The sequence below is a fragment of the Ammospiza nelsoni genome, chromosome 1 (genome assembly GCF_027579445.1).
Source record: "Ammospiza nelsoni isolate bAmmNel1 chromosome 1, bAmmNel1.pri, whole genome shotgun sequence".
In the NCBI taxonomy this organism is placed as follows: Eukaryota; Metazoa; Chordata; class Aves; order Passeriformes; family Passerellidae; genus Ammospiza; species Ammospiza nelsoni.
The window spans coordinates 23868904-23886926 of NC_080633.1; the positions used below are offsets into that span (position 1 = coordinate 23868904).

Sequence of the window (18023 nt, forward strand, 5' to 3'; positions counted from 1 at the left end):
TGTGGCTTTACACAGTTTCTTCTAGCCTTCATACATTCAGGTACAACACAATTTGACTAATCACTGACAGCCACACTGCTGATTAGCAATGATAGTAAAACTTTGCAAAGCAGCTGTATTTTTCCAGGATTCTTGCTGCTTGTCTGCTGATCCAGATGTCCCTGGAGCCAGTCTTGCCAGTTATCTATGAGACAAGATGACACTGAGACGGTTTCACAGACGTGTCAGAGAGGCTGGGATGCTGGTGGTTATCTCAGTTGTCCAGGCATATCTTTTATCCTTCAGACAGCTCTGAGCTTCCCAGAAGCAAAGGCATTTACTTCTAGGGCCAGGTAGTGCTTTAGCTTGTTTAACTGAAGCATGAACAATACTACAATGTCCAGTAAAACAGCATTATTCCATTGCATTACAATATATCTTGTAAACATTAACTAACATATATATTAACTAAATTTCACGCTGGAAAGACTGACATACAATTGTTAGGGAAAGGAATTTTTCTAACAATTCCCCGATGTGTTGCAGCTGCAGATGGGCAGTGGAAAGGCAATTGGGCTCCTCGCTGTCCCTCGTGCAGAGATTGTCTGGTTTGTCCTCTTCCCTTGTGCCAGCACACTAGATGGGCCCGCGTGTCACCCCTTTGCCCGGTTAGACTGTCCTGCTGAAGCAGCACACACCTTTACAGGAGCCCAACAAACCCCACGGAGGATCTGCTTTCACCTCACGGACTACGAGCGCTGACCACAAATCTTCAAAGCCTCTGAATCTAAAATAACCGCGGGTGTCCGACATTCGCGGCAGGAACAGGCCCGGCCCCTGCCCTGGGGCCGCCTCAGGCGGGACCCGCCGAGAGGCGCGGCCGCATTTCCAGGGCCGTTTCCCCCAGCCGTTCTTTTGCGGCTGAGCCAGTAGCCAGAAGATGGCAGCAGACGATAAAATATGTCTGAATTTTGGTTCCCAGCTATTGCCCGTAAAGATTTGCTCCCCCGAAAGCCTTTTTCAGAAAGGCTTCGATTCACTGCAGCAAGTGATGGGCTACAAACCTCTTGTGCTCAACTCATGTAGTTTTTAAACCAGCGGGTTTATAGCAGCAGGTAGAAAACAAGTTGTGCTTTAAAGAATGTTCAGGTTTAATGACAACAAAAGCTGGAGTCGTGCAAGGGCACAAGAGCCAGGAACGCAGGCTGGCCAGCTCTAGGGCGTGGGGCATTGAAATCACCGAATTGTTTGGGCTGGAAGGGACCTTTTAAATGTCGTCCAGCTCCAACCCCTCCACCATGGGCAGGGGCACCTTCCACTAGAACAGAAAGCCCCATCCACCCCAGCCTTGGGCATCTGCTGGCGTGGGACCTGGCAGCACTCAGCCCTGTCTTCACAGAAGGGCTAACAAGAAAAACAATAAATCTCTCTCAGCAATTGGATCTGCTGTAAAGTCCTCACAGTTACATCTGCAGCACCCAGCCAGGTGCTGATGCACAATATTTTGTGGGTAAAGCAGGAGCAGCGTGTGGTTCCATGGGAAAGCGACCACACCACATTGTCACCTCCTGATGCACGCCCCAGTGAGTTAAGTCTGGCTGGATTTGCAGTGCACACAGCATATTTTCACAGTAGTTCAGTCATCACAGAATCAGACAATGGCCTGAGTTGGAAGGGACCTCAGAGATCATCGATTTCCATCCCCACCAGCATGGGCAGGTTGCTCAGAGCCCCATCCAACCTGGCCTTGAATACTTCCATGGGTGGGACGTCCACAACTTTCTGTGGGCAGCCTGTTCCAGTGCCTCACTACTCTCACAGTAAAGATTTTTTTCCTAGTATCTAATCTAACCCTGCTGTCTTTCAGTTTGAGGGCATGCCTCCTTGTCCTGTCACTACATGCTCTTGTGAAAAGTCCCTTTCCATCTCTCTTGTAGGCTCCCTTCAGGCACTGTAAAGCTGCAATAAGGTCATCCCAAAGCCTTTTCTTCTCCAGGCTAAAATAAATCCTTTTGCCAGGGTGTTAGTGAGGTCTTTGGAAGTCCTAAGCACTTCTCCCAGCTTTGCTGTGTCTGTGGAACCCTTTATTTGAGGTGACAGAAGATCTTCCTATGAGTACTAAAGTCTAGGAAATTCTTTGTTCTTACTAGTACTTATGGGATTACCTGACCTGACATACCAGCTCTTTTCCCCCCATAAATAATACTGTAATGTAATGTAATGTAAAGTAATAATGCTTTTAATGTATTTTGAGACTTGTTGAAATATGGAAAAAATAAGTATTTTCCATTTCAGCACCAAAATACATTAAAATAGTTAAAGTTTTAGGAAGCTATAGCTTCCTCAGATTTTGTAATTGTTGCCTGGAGCACTTCATCTCAGATACTGTCAGAAATTCTGGAATTTCTAAAAATTCACTGGGGATGCTGATCTGTCAGGTGATCAGTTGGGACAAATTTGAAGAGAAACTGGTATACTCTCTGGTGAGTGGTACTGTGCTGAAATGTGGACATTCTATTAAACTATTAATTTTTCCCATGTTCTAAATGGAGTTTCATTAATTACACTTGACCATATAAAATAGCAGAATAGTAGGAAGATAGCTTGCTTTTATACCTTCCTATGCAGTAGGCTAAAGAGATTCTTATTCTGAACCTTCATGGAAACTTGGACAGTTGTGACCAATCATAAAGAAATATGTACTATAATAGTTCTACATACATTGCATACAAATACTGATTTTCGCTAGAAATTAATCTTTGTTGGTACCTCAAATATCAAGTGGCTGTTTGAAGCTTCAGGGTCACTTAACTAATTATCTGTATTAGTTGCAATCTTACTTAAATTACCTTCCTTGATATATTATGCCTGCAGAATAAATTATTCATCTCACAAAACTTCTTAGCTAAAGAGTCTTGCCTCTTCCTAGTTACAGTCTTTTCATCAAAGCAACAAACAAAATACCAGAGTATTTACCTTAATTAATTAAATTGTAAGGGCTAGACTCAAATATGCATCCAAAAAGATATGTGGAGATTACAATTAGTCAAACTAGAAGCTGTACAATTCCAGCATTCAGAAAAGACACAGATCTCCAGAAGGTCTGTGTTACTGTAATTGTGCAAGAGGTCTGTGTTTCAACACTTTTGTCTGAGTTGTTTTACTGTATTTTCAGCAAGATGAAAAATGTTTGGTTTTGGAAACAAGAAAAACACTTTGGTGTGCTCAACTTGATTGTGTCTGATTGAAGCATACTAGCAAGCCCACAATTATTCAAGTATTAAGTGAATGTCTGGATCATATACATGGAAAGCTTTAGTGTCTGATTTCTTCTGTTACTTCTTATAACAAAATTTACTTTGACTTTGAAAAAAAAGCTTGCTGTACAGACATTTGGTGGGACACTGGTTGCAATGGTTAATATAGATTTGTCTAACTTCACAGCTGCAGACAGGGGTTAAAATTACAACTCTTTCTAATTGTTTTTTCTTGTGTAGGAACATTTTATTTTCATCCTCAGAGCCTGTTTTTTCATAGGATTTGGTACTTTTATTTAGAAGTACATATAAGAGAATATAAATTTTAGCTGTTATATAGGAACTTGATTCTAAAATATTCATCAGTTGCCTCATTTAATGATTTTTCATAATGCTATGCCTCACCAGTGATTTCCAAAAGAAAACAGATGCAAAGAACAGGAAAAAAAACAACAACAACAAAACCACCCATGCTTTTAAAAGCAGGTCTTCCTTACATCTCCAGCTCACCTACTTTTTAGTCACCAAGCCTTACTGTTTGTTCTGTAATGGTATCTGTTCTGCTTGCTTTGAAGGAGAGAACTTTCATCTCTTTCTGAAACACAAGCTGGTCGTAACATAAATAACACACCTAAATGTCCCTGTGGCAAAAGTTTTTATAACATGCAGTCAGACTAGCTGAATACAATAAATCAAGTTCTACCTGAAATTTGAGTTGACTTCCACTTGCTAACAGCTAATTAAAATAAATAGGTAATCACTAATCAGCAGTACCTGCAATGGGTCTGTGAAATTGGGAAATTGATATATTTCACCTGAATCACCTGCCTGGTCTAAGCAATCCAAGCAAGCAGCTTGGGAGACTCCAGTGCTGAGACTCAGTGCAGCTGAAGAGCAGATGGTAGGGGACAGACTGTGATAAAGGCACAGGTAAGGTAGTCATTAAGTCAACTTCATATTCTCCATGCAAGCTCACAGTGAGGTGGAGGTAAATCTGTTTGGTTGCCATGCACTATGACAGGTAGGCACTAAGGCATTTCTGTACTGGCAGTACCATCTGCCATAGAACTCCCACTAGGTTCAGTGGAAGCAGGTGCGTGTCCTGGTCAAATAAAACCTTCACCATGATCATCTCTCAGAGGTGTCTCTTGTTTTCACACTTCATCCCTTTAATATTCACTATAATAGAAAGTGTTATCCCACCAGGTGGGTTTTGAACAGCAGGTCAAGAGCCACAGCAGAACATGTCCATCACAGTTGGACATGCTGTGATGGTGATGAAAGACATCCCCCCTCTCCCTTTGTCTCTGATGGGCAATATGATCTGTCTTAAGGTGAGAATACCAGGTGGGAATTGCAGGAGGAATGATTTGGATGTTCACATAATCAATCCATTCCAGAGATGGGGGAGTTGTGGTGATTACTATTGACTTTGCTATGCATCAGCCTGCAAAATCTATAAAATGCTCCTGCAGACTGGGCCAGCTGAGTGAACTGGTATCCTGAGGTTGCAGGCAGGATCTGGTGAATCCCCAGCCCCACAAGGACACCTGCAGGGTATGTCCAGCCCTAAGACAGGGAACACTCACTTTTGAGTAAAGGTGCTAAGATCTGGTAAAACACAAAGATAAAATCCTGAAGTAGCTATATAGGTGCTTTGTAATTCTGAATTCTGCAAGGCCAAAGACTGTAAACCTGTTTATATAAACCAGTTCATATAGCCAAATCTGCTTATAACTTTTTATACCTGCTTATATTATATACTGCACTGATAGCATTTAAATGCTGTATTAGAAACAAATCTAATTATAATAATGTACATAATCAGTGTCATGTTTTTGGTGCGTGACCAAGAGTCTTCTCTTTATCACTCTGCTACACATATATATAAGAAGGTCATGTCCATTAACAGGAGAATTACTTCTTTATGAATTATGTTGACCAAATACAGACATTCAAAACTGAAAAAAAAATCAACAAAAAAAACCCTCCCAAACAAAAAACAACAACAAAAAAAACCCCACAACAATAAAAAAAAAACCAAAAAAACAAAAAAAAAACCAGAAAAACCACAAACCTAAAAAAATGTTTTAATTTAAGTATTTAAGTTAAAATTAAAATCTAGAAAGTGGCATCATCATTGTCTTGCTGCTAGGAAAACATCTGACTGCTGTCAGGTATTTTTTTCTTACAAGATGGATCAGGGAATCTTATGTGATCCATATAGAAGTCTTTCATTCTGATTTGCATTTTTGTTGAAGAAAATAAATTAGAGTTAGATAGTATTTTTATTAAGAGGTATTGCTGAAGTTATAACACGTGAGAATACACAATATCTGTGCTCCTTACATGTTGGAAGAGGTTGTATATGCCTGTGATGTTTTTAATTTTTTTTCATATTATTTGTGAATTATCAGCAGCATGTTGTGATCTGACAGCTATTTCAGACTTTTCCGTGAAATGTAATGGAGGAGGAAAGGAAAATCCTTTGACATGAAATCCTCAGATTGTAGGTTTAGTTTACTTTGGTAGTAATATGGGTGTTTTGTTGCTAGGACACCTAATTGACTTTAAAAAAAACCTTGTTCCTGGTCAGTAATACTGTGCAAATACTGTTTTCTTTTGTGTTTCTGTTTGTTTGGTTTTTTTGGGCGTATCCTGTCTTTTCTGGAAAATTCAGGCAAGGAAAGAATGTATGCTAAAGGAACCACACTCAAAAGATCAGCAAAGCTGAGATCTAAGTTAATTCCGAAAGACTTTGAGTTTTGCATTTAGTAAAGCAGCATGATTCCAAATGCAGAATAAAGAATCCGTTCCCACTGCAGCTGGTACACGTTCCGGGGAAGCCTTTTTCCTTCCTTTGTGTGTAAGCCTGTGCCATCCATCGCACCATCGCAATCGGAACCCACCTCAAGGGGAATTGAAAAAAAAAGCACAATAGGAGCACGTGACACAAAGTGCTATTAGCTTTTCAAGGCGCACATTAAGTAGACTATTAAATTATCTCAGAATATTGCTCTGTATTTGCTGAGGTATAGAAATTGTATGAGCATTTAATTGCCACGTGCCATATTCCCCATTGTGCTTTTAACACACTTCTTCCAGCCCGTCTGGCACGACGAGCGCATGGTAAGTAATTTCAACAGGGGAGGCTACCCATCCTTTGTTGTCATCCCTACATAGTCTGCGGCACACGCTCGGGAAGCTCGTTGTACTGCCAAGCCTTAGATAGAGCTGTAGGATCCCTGCAATTGTTTGAGCGGCGCGCCGGAGCAGGACAGCACCTGGAGAAGCAGAACTGTCAGAATTAGCCTTCAATCCCCACACACGGGATTGGCGGGGCAGCAGAGCTCGGGTGCTGCCCGTTCAGAGCCCCGTGTCGCAGTCCAGCGAGCGCCGGGCGCCTCAGCAGTGCTGTTCTTTTGTGGGCAGCGGGAGCCCCCGCCTCTGCCCGCAGGGCGCGGGGGTGTGGAGGGGGGTGTGCCCACCGGCGCTGTCCGCGCCCGCTGCCCCCGGCGCCGCCGCCGCCCTGCGGGCAGGGGTCAAACGCGCTCCTCCGGGGGCGGCTCCGGCGGGACTCGGCGGCAGCCGGGCGGGCGGGGGTCGCCGGCGGGCAGAGGCGCCGGGAGCGGCTCGGGCTCGGGAAGGAGGGGCCGGTGGCAGCGGGAGGAGGAGCGGGCGGCCACACGTCACTTTCCCCGGCCGCGTGTTTACGTGGAGCTGAAGATGGCGGCGCCGGTGGCCCCGCCACGGCAGATGTCGTCGCTGTGAGGCGGGACGGGACCGGACCGGACCGGACAGCGAACGTGTGCGCCCGGGCTGAGGGGAGGCCGCCGTGCGAGCCCCCCCCTCCTGCTGCCGGTAACACCCTGCTCTCCCGCACAGACGCCATGGAGGACGAGGAGCGGCTGAAGAAGCTGGAGGCTGGGAAAGCCAAGGTAGGAGGAGGAGGCGGTGGCGTGGCGAGGAGACAGCGGGGTCAGGGCGGGGGAGGCTGTCAGCGGGGCCGGGCCGAGCCGCGCCGTGCGGCGGCGGAGCGGGGCTGCGGCAGGGGCTTGGCGCGAGGCCCCGCCGCGAACAAAGCCGCGGGCGGAGGAGGCGCTTTGTGCCACCCGCCCCGCGCTCCCCCGCCCGCCGCGGGGCCGGGCTGCGCTCCCGGCCGGCCGGTGGGTCCGTGCCCGGCGACACCGGCCCCCGACACCTGGCATGCCACAGGTGCCAGTCACGGGGCCGGACGGTGACAGCCCGGACAGCGCCCGCTGCGGCGCCGGACGGAGGAAGAGCCAAGGAGGAAGAGAAGGAGCCTTAACCTCATTACCCTTCGCAGCCGAGGCGCGAATCCCGTTCACCTCATAAGCCTGGGAAACCCTGTGAACCTTTAAGGAAGTTTATGAAACCGACAGCTGTTCTCAGCGTGGAGCTAATGCCGTGGGAGAGCCTTAGGAGGCAGGGATTAGCGGGGCCTCCAGCGGTGCGGCGCGGTGCCCGTGCCGGGGCTGGGAGCGCCGTGACTCAGCCGCGGGACCCCGCCGGGAGCGCCCGCAGCCCCCGTGCCCGCGGAGCTGCGCGCAGCCCTCACCGCCCCGGGGCTCCCGGGCGGCTCCGACGCTGCTCTGCGGGCTAACCCAAGGGTTAGTCGGCGAGATTTGCATTTTACTCTAAGCATGGCTCGGTACACACCGGCTGCACAGCATTTTGCCTTCTGGGCAGCAGACCAGACTACACTTCAGGAGGACCTCTTTTTAACTTCAAAGAAACCTTTGGTGGTTAACGAGATAAGCTAATTAAAGGCATTTTAGATAAAATTAGTGTTTTGACGTTAGGTATCTATTTCCTTCCTGTAATCATAGCTAAATGATAAGAGTTCAGAAGTTGGTCAGTCATTCATGCTAAAGATATGCATGTAACTTGGCAGGAGCTAATAGTAGAGGCAAAACGAAGACAAGCTAAAGATGAAACTGTGAAACATCATTTTCACGTCTTATTTATGCGGACTATAGAAAAGATATTAATCTTCAAAGTATTGAATAGGTATTTTGCTGTACTAGGAAAAAAACTTAGTGTGTTTCTGTTTGGGTTAAAAATGTCTGTTGGGAGAATCTCCTACATGGAGGTGTATGCTTATATAGAAAAACCTGTTCCTTAAATGGTTAGTGCAAGAGTGGTGCTTGCACAACATTATGTGTACTCATAAAAGGCACTGGGACAGATTAGATCCTGGTGGCAGTACATTCTATCACAGACTGGCTAATTCTTTTGCAGAAAATTAGAAAGTAGTTCCTAAAGAAGATGGTTGAAGTAGATTTGCCAATATCATAAAGCACAATGAAGAATTTAGATTTTTCTGCTCATGTTGGCCTGGGTTTAACACAGAAAATTAATGACAATTACTGAAAATTGAACCAAAAGACAGGACTCTAGCAGGAATTCAGTGGCTTCCTTCAAACTTTGAGATAAGAAATGTACAGTTTACTAATTTATTCTGTATTTTAAGAGTACTGTCATAACTTTCACTATTGTTCTAGTCTTTTCTATCTAAAACCTAATGCTGTTCTTGTAAGTTTTTGCCTGAAGACTTTAGTATTCATGCTTTTAAATGTCCCCTGTGATTTAAGTCATTATCACTCTTTAAAGCTATACGTGGTTTATGTGAGAATGGACTGTAAAAGCAGTGTTTTTTCAGATTTTTTGTTTGTGTTCTGTGTTGCATTTACCCCCTTTTTACATGTGAATGTAAAAATGTGTTGTATAGCAGAGATTATGTCACAATCTTTCAGTGACAAATGTCAGTGATAAAAGCAGAAAAGAAGGAATTTTGTTTGTAGAGAATGAAAGCAGGAGTTGCTCCTGTAGTTGCTTTTCTCGTTTTCAAGCAGATTCACAGTAGTGTAATAAGTGCATCTCCTAAAATTACTTGGCTCCAGTGGATATCTTCTGCAAACCACAGCAACCAAAAAACCATCCAGAAACCAAAGCATACAGAAAACCTTTGAGCTTTATCACTTGAGAGTTATTTAAATAAAGTAACTGAGAAAATGTGTTTAAGTATATGTTGTTATTATGCCAAAAAGTGCAGGTATTGCTATACTGCAGACACCTTAAACCATCCACCTGAAATGACAAACTGTAAATAAGATGTTCCATAAACTGCAGGATGAATGCAGGTAATTGGCAATCTGGTAAAAGAGCCTAGTGGATGCCATGAAGGTGGCTGGTACATTGCTAACAGTGGAGTTATTATTTACAATTGAGACCTGGATTCTGGTTTGGTTTGGTTTTTTCCTTGTAAAGTTGGCACTGCTAAATCTCAGTGTCTGCATGCATATTAAACCATATGAGCTCTCTTGTAAAGCAACCATTTGGTTGTATTTTAATATCAAGTGCTAAATGTGGTATTTGGTTTTGTGTGAATTTATCTACAATGGAACTTCTTCTTGATGACTTCTATGACACTGTCCCCCCACATAGATCTTTTATGGAGAAGTGTATTAAAAGTGGATTTTCTGCAAATTAATTTTCTTCTGAGTCCTCTTTTATTGTTACTGGAAATTGTGAATCTTACCTTGCTTGAATGGTGCCAAGTGTACTCAAGCCTGCAGAATAGGTCTCAGTGTGAACACACAGCCTTTCCCAGTACATAATTTGAAAATTGGAATAAAAAGTCTTGATGGAGGCTCACCAATATTCATGTGTACCTGCTGATTTTCAGTGACTACACCCAAGTCTGCATTATGAAGCAGTTTGCACAATATGTTGTTGTTCTGTCTGTTACAAGTCTGCAAAAGCAAGGGAGACACGCAGTTAAATCCAGTAAATTACATGCTCCTTTTCCCAGACCTATAGTCATTCATTTTCTTTTGCTGTGAGTAAATCTGCTGAATATGAACCCAGACTCTATAAATGTCTGTCTCCCTTCCATTGAAGGGAGACATTCAAAATGGTCTCCCAGTTCCTCTATAGAACTCCCTTCTCCCCCAAACAGGATGTTTCTTTGTCTTATCTCGTGATGTCCTTATGGAAGCAAGCACAGTGTGTGTTAGAAAGGCCAGTTAAGGGAAACTGTGTTGACTGTGATGGAAAGTGGAAGGGAGGTGTGTGCCAGCAACAGAAATATAGATGCATGCTGTAAGGTTGATCAGTGCCCTAAAACACAGTGACATTAGAAATGCATCAGATGTGTTTGTGCCTTGCTGAGGAGACTTGGAATATTGTTGGTGGTCTGAGATGTGAATGTGTATCTGGTCTTAGAAAAGGACTATGGAGCATGGTGGTTGAAGGTCTTGACATGGCATACTACATGTGGATTCCTGTGTGCATCAGTTTGCTTGGAAAGCTCCTCTCACATTAAAGAGGGTATTATTTATGGTAGTTGGGTTGGGTATTTTAATTTCATGTATGTATTTAGCAGCTTAGTAAATGGCTTTTCTTATTAGGGTGTGGGACTGTCTTGATCAACTTTCAGAACTACAGAGAGTAATTTGCTAGCTTCAGAATAAAACCATGGTGATTGGATTCCCTTGTCAGAAAGTGGCTGAGAGTATTTTGGTGAAAAGCTTTTGAAATTTATAAAAATATTTTAATTTCTATGCACATGGACGCACGTGAAAGGCACAGCTGTTATAACTGGCAAAATTGAGATGAAGCTATCAGTAGCAAGTTTTATGGAATGATCCATTTTACAGTACTGAAATTTAGTTAGCAAAGTATTTAAAAAGTGTTTAAATTTCTAGTGAGCAAAGGGCGCTCCTTGGCTGTATGCTTGTTTTTCCTGTGGGAGGGGTGAACAAGGGAATGACACTAATACCCTTTGTAAGTTCTCTTGGGTTGGACTAGGATTTCAGGTCTAATGTTAGAAATACACAATTTGGTGTTTTGTTTTTCAAAGCTTTTATGAATGTTTGAAATACATTGGTCAGTGTTCTAAGAAACTGTGTAATTGTTGGATAACCTGAAGAAATTAGTGAGTTGGTTTAAACACTTGAGAACAGAGGCTATTACTGCTTTTCATCTGTACCAGAAAATCACTGAGCAGATGGAGCAATGATGTCGGCTGGGGAAGCTCTAATGGCTCTCAGTGGACAAGTATTACAGGTTGTATAACTAATTGGGCAAGTTATCTTCACAAATTGAATAGTCAAAAGAAATAATTGCATATTTTGTCATCTGGTCATGCATGTAAATATTTCAGATGACTGAAGATGAAAATGATATGTATTATTAAAATAGCATTGTCCAAGAGTCTGGGAATGTTTGCTGTTTGCATTGCTATGTCTTTCTTTTTTGAGGGGAGAAAAATCCTCACTCATCTGTAACCTCTTTGGACTGAGTAGTTTCAGAAGTCTCAAGGAAAGGTGTTGATATGTTGAGTTTTTTTAAATAAAACACTCAAGCAAACATGGAATATTTATGTGACTCAGTGATTAAAGCTCTAATTTAAATCCCCCAGAAGAACTCAAAGTAGAGATTGACTCTAAAACACAGTGTAAAACACAGTCTTTTTGAACTCCCTGTAATTTACCTGAAGAGTTAAAAAAGCAGTATCTCAGTAGTTATTAAAGAGTTTTTCACTGAAGTCACAGATCACAGAATATAGAATATTCTGGGTTGAAAGGGACCTACAAGGATCATCAAGTCCAACTCTTAAGTGATTTAAGACAAGTTCAACTCTTAAGTGATTTACCCATGGGAATTGAATGCACAACCTTGGTGCTGTCAGCACTATGCTCTAACCAAGGGAGCTAATTTAAGGGTCAGTCAAATTAAATAGATTTAAAACTTACATGTCATTAAATAGCTGGGCTATTAACACATCATCTTTCACTTTAAAGTGTAGACTGTTCATTTTGTTTATCCTGTCTGCCTCAAATAACTTGAGCAAAAATAAACGGAATTGTGGAAGGAAGAATTTACTTTTCATTCTGCATTTTCCTACTCTGCTTTTCTCTTAAAAGAAGTTGTATTTGCCATATCTTGAAGTGCTGATTTCATCATAAAACCCTAGTCATTGTGGTCATTCTTCATAAATTATGGACAGAAGAAGCTTTTTGAGTTAAAAGTTCACAGCATGGCAGTGGTGCTTTGCCTATATCTGAAGATGCTGGTGTGTATTAATGGACAAGGCAGGAAGCAAGTAGATCTTTCAGAAGTTTCCTGGAAAGGGAAGGCTTTGGCTTGAGAGTACAGTGAAACTGAAAAATACTATAATGAACAGTTTATTTTAAGGAGTTCTTTTTCTTGCACATGGAGATCCTCAGAAATCTGTATCAAATCTGTATCTAGTTCCTAGGCATTCTTTTGTTGTGCTGCAAAGCTTTTTTTCCCTAGGTCCTTCTGAAATTGTGGGGTTTGACTTCTTTTAATTTACAGGCTTCAATGTGCTCACTCCAGTCTGCATCTCTGTCAATTTTAAATGCAAATAATAGAAGGTATGTGGAATTGCATGTGTATATTTTGATTGTAAACATGAAATTATATCTGTGATTTTCTCTGCAACACAGAGAAAATCACAAATATAAAGACTGAATGTTGCCCTGGAGAGAGCACATGTGGTTTTAAAACTTTTTTGAGTAGAAGAAGATAGGACAGAAATTGAGTAGAGGTGAGAAAAGAGCAAAGTGTGAGGTGTTCAGCTTGTTGTGCATGCATTTATTTTTGTTCAAAACAGTGGATATCTATGTTGAATTGTAGAGAAAAAGATTTTATATACATTTGAGATATAAATATATATTCAGTCTAGATAATTGATTGCTACTGGTGTGGTACATAAGCTTGGGTGAGAGATCAAATGGAAATCTGTGGTAGCATTTTCAAGACACATGATATGCCTAATAGCAGAAAAATTGGTATGACTAGTTTAATTTCTCTTTTGAGGATAATAAGACTATCAGCTCATTACAATTTACTCAGTGTTCTTTTCTTTTGCTTTGAAAAAATAAAAATAAATTGTAATTTTTTTTTTACATACTCAAATTTTTAATCGACTCTATTGGGTATTTGTTAAAAAAAAGATACTTCAACTGAAATCTGGGATTTCAACTCTCTTCCAAATTGGAACTACTAAAAGTATTCCTGTTTCTGAGTGTGGGTTTTTTTCATGATATTGTTTTCATGTCTATTTCCCTCATTCCACAAATCTGTTCTTGCTTTTGGTACAGGGCTTCATTATTGGTTTTAGATGTTGTTTATCAATGTACTTTTATTCACGTCTTTAAAGTAGTTCTCTAGTTTCCAATGGTGGTGCAAGGTAAAACAAGCTGTAATTTTTTTTTTCTTCTGTGAATGGAGAGAAGTATCACTTCAAAATAATCTTTGTTCTTTTGCCAATTTAGAGAGAATTGTTCTTTCATCCAAAATGCTAGTGAATTTCACAAAAATAGAGAAATAAGTCAACACAGTTAGTAGCACAGTGAGAGCAAGAAATGGCATTGTAAAACTGCAGTTCTCTTGTTTTCTTGTTCCTTGTGTAAGAAGGAATTGCAGAAAAGAAAGCACAAAGTTGCTTTTTGCCTACTTTCAAGACTTTCTTTGCTTTAGTGCAAGTCTCTCCCTCATTTCTGTGGTCTTCTTTCTAACTACTTATTTTCTTAGTATGTGTGTTGCAATAGCAAAACAGAGATGACTGCAACATTTGTTTCCCTATTATAACTAGAATCTAGGAAAGTTTGTTTGTTGGTACTTACTTGGAAATAAGCTTGATCACCACCACAAATTCATTCTAAAGGACATTCTAAATTTCAGTGTATCTGATACTCCCAGGAAATTGGACTTCTTGGCATATGTAGGTGTTGCCAGAAAATCCTGTATTTTTTCCTGACAGTGAATATCCAAACAACTGGGTGCTTTTAAATACTGATGTACAAAGGTATTAACTGTAGAATAATACATGGTTACTCTAGCATCTTAGAGTTTGGAATAGTGAAAAATCTGATGAAAATAACGTTGCTGAAGTAGGTCCAACTTTGTTGAACTACTGTATATTGCAACATAAGCTTATATACTAGTAGCACAATTACTGGAAATGCTAATTTAGGGTCTGAAAGCTCTGTCCTAAATATCTGCCCCACAGAGAGAGATTTCAAGGTATTTCTATGTATTTGTTTCAAAATAATTTTGTTGCAGATACATGTTAGTGTGTCACTTTGAATTTGGAATGATAAATGTACCACAGTTCAACAAAACACAATTGATAATTGCAGTCTTTTAATTGCTATGCTGAAACATAAATACTTTTTGAAATTTATGTTGATGAGATGCTTGTCTGTTGACTGCAAAGAGTTGGCACACCCTATTGTGTTGATGGTTCTGATGTTCCTGTTTATTGAAGGAAATCGTTGAGAATCTTTATTTTCCCGTGATTTCTTGAGAAGCCAACATTTTATAACCACCTTTCCTACAATCAGTGGAAGAAAGATTGAACAATTAATAAAAATGTTTCCATTTCTTAGAATTCTTAGTTTCTTGGAAGTATGGATGAGTTCTCCTGCTTCTCTCCTCTTCTAAAAAAGAGCCCCAGCAATCTTCCACATGGAACAAATTCAACAGTTGTCAGCTGGGCAAAGGAATGTGAGACTCTAGATACCAAACATTATGTTGAGGGTAGTGAGGGAGTGATCAAATCCCAGTTGTAACAACACTGAATTGTAACATCATGGCAAAATGAAGAAGAGGTGGTCTATTGGACTATGCTTCTAAATCTCAAAACATGAAGAAATTTTAAAATTCTTGACAATGTGACATAATGATGGTAAAGAGAATATACACCATTTTTGTGATATTTTTAGAGGAAAGCCTAGATTTGATGAAAACTGTTCTGCCACGGCAAAATTACAGGATATCTCTAAAACTACAATAGCAAGCAAGACCCAAGAAGATTGGTGGAGTTAAAGAGATGGAGTTGATGGGATTGTTCTGGCACTGAACATGTTTCTGTGCAAATATTGATAAAACAGGTGTTCCAGAGAATAAGCAGCGTAAGTTACATAACATTTTATTAAAATCTGAGTTCAGTGGTAGGCTGTGATTTGGTAGAAGAGGTTATCCCTTAATCCTGGCTTTGTTTGCTGACCTTTTTACTTGTCATTAAACTCTTCTCTGTGAAGAAACCTCCGGTATCCAACCACAAAACAAGAGGAAAATATTTAAGTATTTCTAAATCCATTTAGATTCTCTAAGAGAGGTAACGAGTTTAACATAAAACCTGTATATTTGCATTGAGAATGTTTATTTTCAATTGAAAGGTATATAGGTTAAATGTCTTACTATAACAGGTAATGCTCAATAACAATGATAAGAAAACCCTCTCTGGGTCTGTTCAGTTGTATGCTGTGTTAGCTAGCCTAATTTGCTGTGTTAAAAGAAATAAAGGATGTCTGATACATCAAAGACTCCTTGAAGATGGATGTGTGTTAGATTTTCTTCACTGTTTGGAATATATTCTAGGAATTCAATTTAGCTTTCTTAAAAAAAAAAAACAACAAAAAACAAAAACAAGACTCCACAGGCAAGTGCAGTTTTGTGAGCAATATCAATGTCTTTGTGAGCTTGCTTTTCTCATAATTCAGCAGCGTGTAAAAAGTGATAAAAGCCTGTCAAAATAGTACAAGCCTGTCAAGCCTTGCACACTGAGCATGAAATTCATGCAGTTGGTTCTTCCCTTATGTCTGCCCAGCTCCTTGCAGAGCTGTCTCTCTCTCACAAGCTGCAGTTTGTGGGCTTTATTCTCACTCTGTCCATTCAGTGCCAGACATGCCAAATGGTGGGAGTTAATGTAAAAGTGATATAAACTAGGTGGGAAAAAAGTGAAGCACAGCTGAGTTTGACTTGTTCTAAAATATTTGCAATTTACTAAAAAAATAAAAGAATATACACCATAAACATTTCTTAAAATGAAAATTTAGGTTTTGTTTGGTTTCTGCACAGAGTTGAAGCATAGAGGTGGCCAAAAATGCGTATGAATAATCACTTAAAAATGTATTGGAATTCTCCAGAATTTTTGCTTTTGACAACTGAACACAATGTTCCTGAAAAGATTGCACTGACAACTGGATGGAAGTCATCACATCACTTGTTTTTATTAACAAGGAATGGCTATCAGTTCCTGCTTAGCATGAACTGAATTTAAACAATTGATCTGTATCTGAAAAGCTGATTGTCTTGTTGACAGAAGATGTAACCTCTCAGATTCTGTGCCAGTTGGCGCTTGTCAAGTTGAAAAAATTATAGTCTTGTGTTGGTTATTAATAAAGCCTTATCTAGACCTAGTCTGTTCATTCTAAAGGTGCCTCTTTCTTTCAGACATCTTGGCTAATGAGAAATTAGATGCAAACACAACTCTTGAGATCTTGCTGTGCATTTACATGTTTTCTCTACCTGTTGGGTTTTATTTCTCTCAGTTCTTGATCTTTAAACATCTCTGTCACAGCTACATTTTTACAAAAGAGGACACTGTGGAAGGGAAAAATGTAGATTTATTCTACATAAATGCAACTAAATTGTTTCCTCTTAGGATGAAAAAGTTAAATTTACATGAATCAGAATAATGTAAACAGTGCATAAAGTCTTAAAGTAGATCAATAGTTTATGCTTTTTCTGACATCCAAAAATGCTTTAGTCGGCCCTTCTCAGCCAATATCTAATAAACTCTGCTTCCTCATTTAGTATAATGACTAAATGTTACCATGCAGGAGTAAGGAAAAATGTGCATTGTTGGGCAGTTCAGGACTTCTGCTGATCAGAAAAAACATGCAGTGGGCTGCCGCCCCTTTCTTGAAGCATCAGCACTAATGACAAATGCTTTCGTCATTCAAGTTTTCTTGCATTAGCTACTTAGAGAAGTCTGGGCAAAGCCTCTTCAGATACAGATTCTCTCCATGTAAAGAACTGTCTTTACATGTTGCAGTATTGTTGCATATTTAAAGCCCTGTGCTCTAGAAACGGTAGTTATTTAAAGTTAACTGATTAGAAGTTGCAGTTGGATAATTGCAGTGTGTTGTGGAAGGAGGAACTATGGGAGCTGGAATGGAGTATTGATTAGTATCCCACAGGATGTAGTAGTTGCCTGACTACAATTTTCTGTAGATGCGTCAGGATTTTCATTGTGGGATTCTAACCAGTATTCACGATTTTTGAGAAGCAGTTGATTATCCCCAGCCTTGGCCCCCTGGAAGCCACATTGATGCTTGATAATACACTGTAACCACAGCTGCAGTTATCCTGCAGTTATCAGTAAGACTCTATATACTCATTAGGGAGTCTCAAAAGATTGGCAGAGACTGTTCTTTAAATGAAACAGACTTCTCTGAATGAATTGTCAACATTCAGGTCCTTGGGGATCTGCACAACTGTTAACAGGAGACCCCTTTTAGGTAACTAGGGCTGATCTGACAGAACTTGCTGAAAGTGTTAAAGATTTTTGACACTGTGTGACATCATCTTATAAGCAAACTAAAGACTTGGTTAAGGTACAATCATCGTTTTATGTTACAAATGAAAAGAAAATTTGACTCAGCGTTATTTGTTTTAATGGCTTATTCTCTAAGTAGGTGGTCATTCAGTCTTCCACAGAGCCTGTGTCACTCAGTGTTTACATTATTAGCTGTGGAAAGAATGTATGTTTGTATGTACACAGTACTAAACTGAAGTGGGTGGCAAACGTGGTGAAGAGGCTTAGACTTCAAAATAATCTGGTGCAAAAGGATGTGGAAGCAACACTTTAGGCTTTTTTTGCTTCTTTGTGGTAAGGACTGTCCTTGGGCTTTCCAGGTCCCTGAGTTTAATGGCAGAATTGGA

The 18023-nt window shown here is 40.6% G+C and overlaps 1 protein-coding gene across 4 annotated transcripts in view; it reads left to right on the top strand.

Moving 5' to 3' along the window:
* The first annotated feature begins 6947 nt into the window (after positions 1 to 6947).
* AKAP9 (A-kinase anchoring protein 9) overlaps positions 6948 to 18023 on the top strand; it is a 105524-nt gene continuing 94448 nt past the window's right edge. For all 4 annotated transcript variants that reach the window (XM_059483194.1, XM_059483254.1, XM_059483335.1 and 1 more), the window contains exon 1: positions 6948 to 7174. In XM_059483194.1, coding sequence (XP_059339177.1) covers positions 7127 to 7174 — 48 coding nt within the window. In that variant the 5' untranslated portion in view covers positions 6948 to 7126. The remainder of the gene's footprint in view (positions 7175 to 18023) is intronic.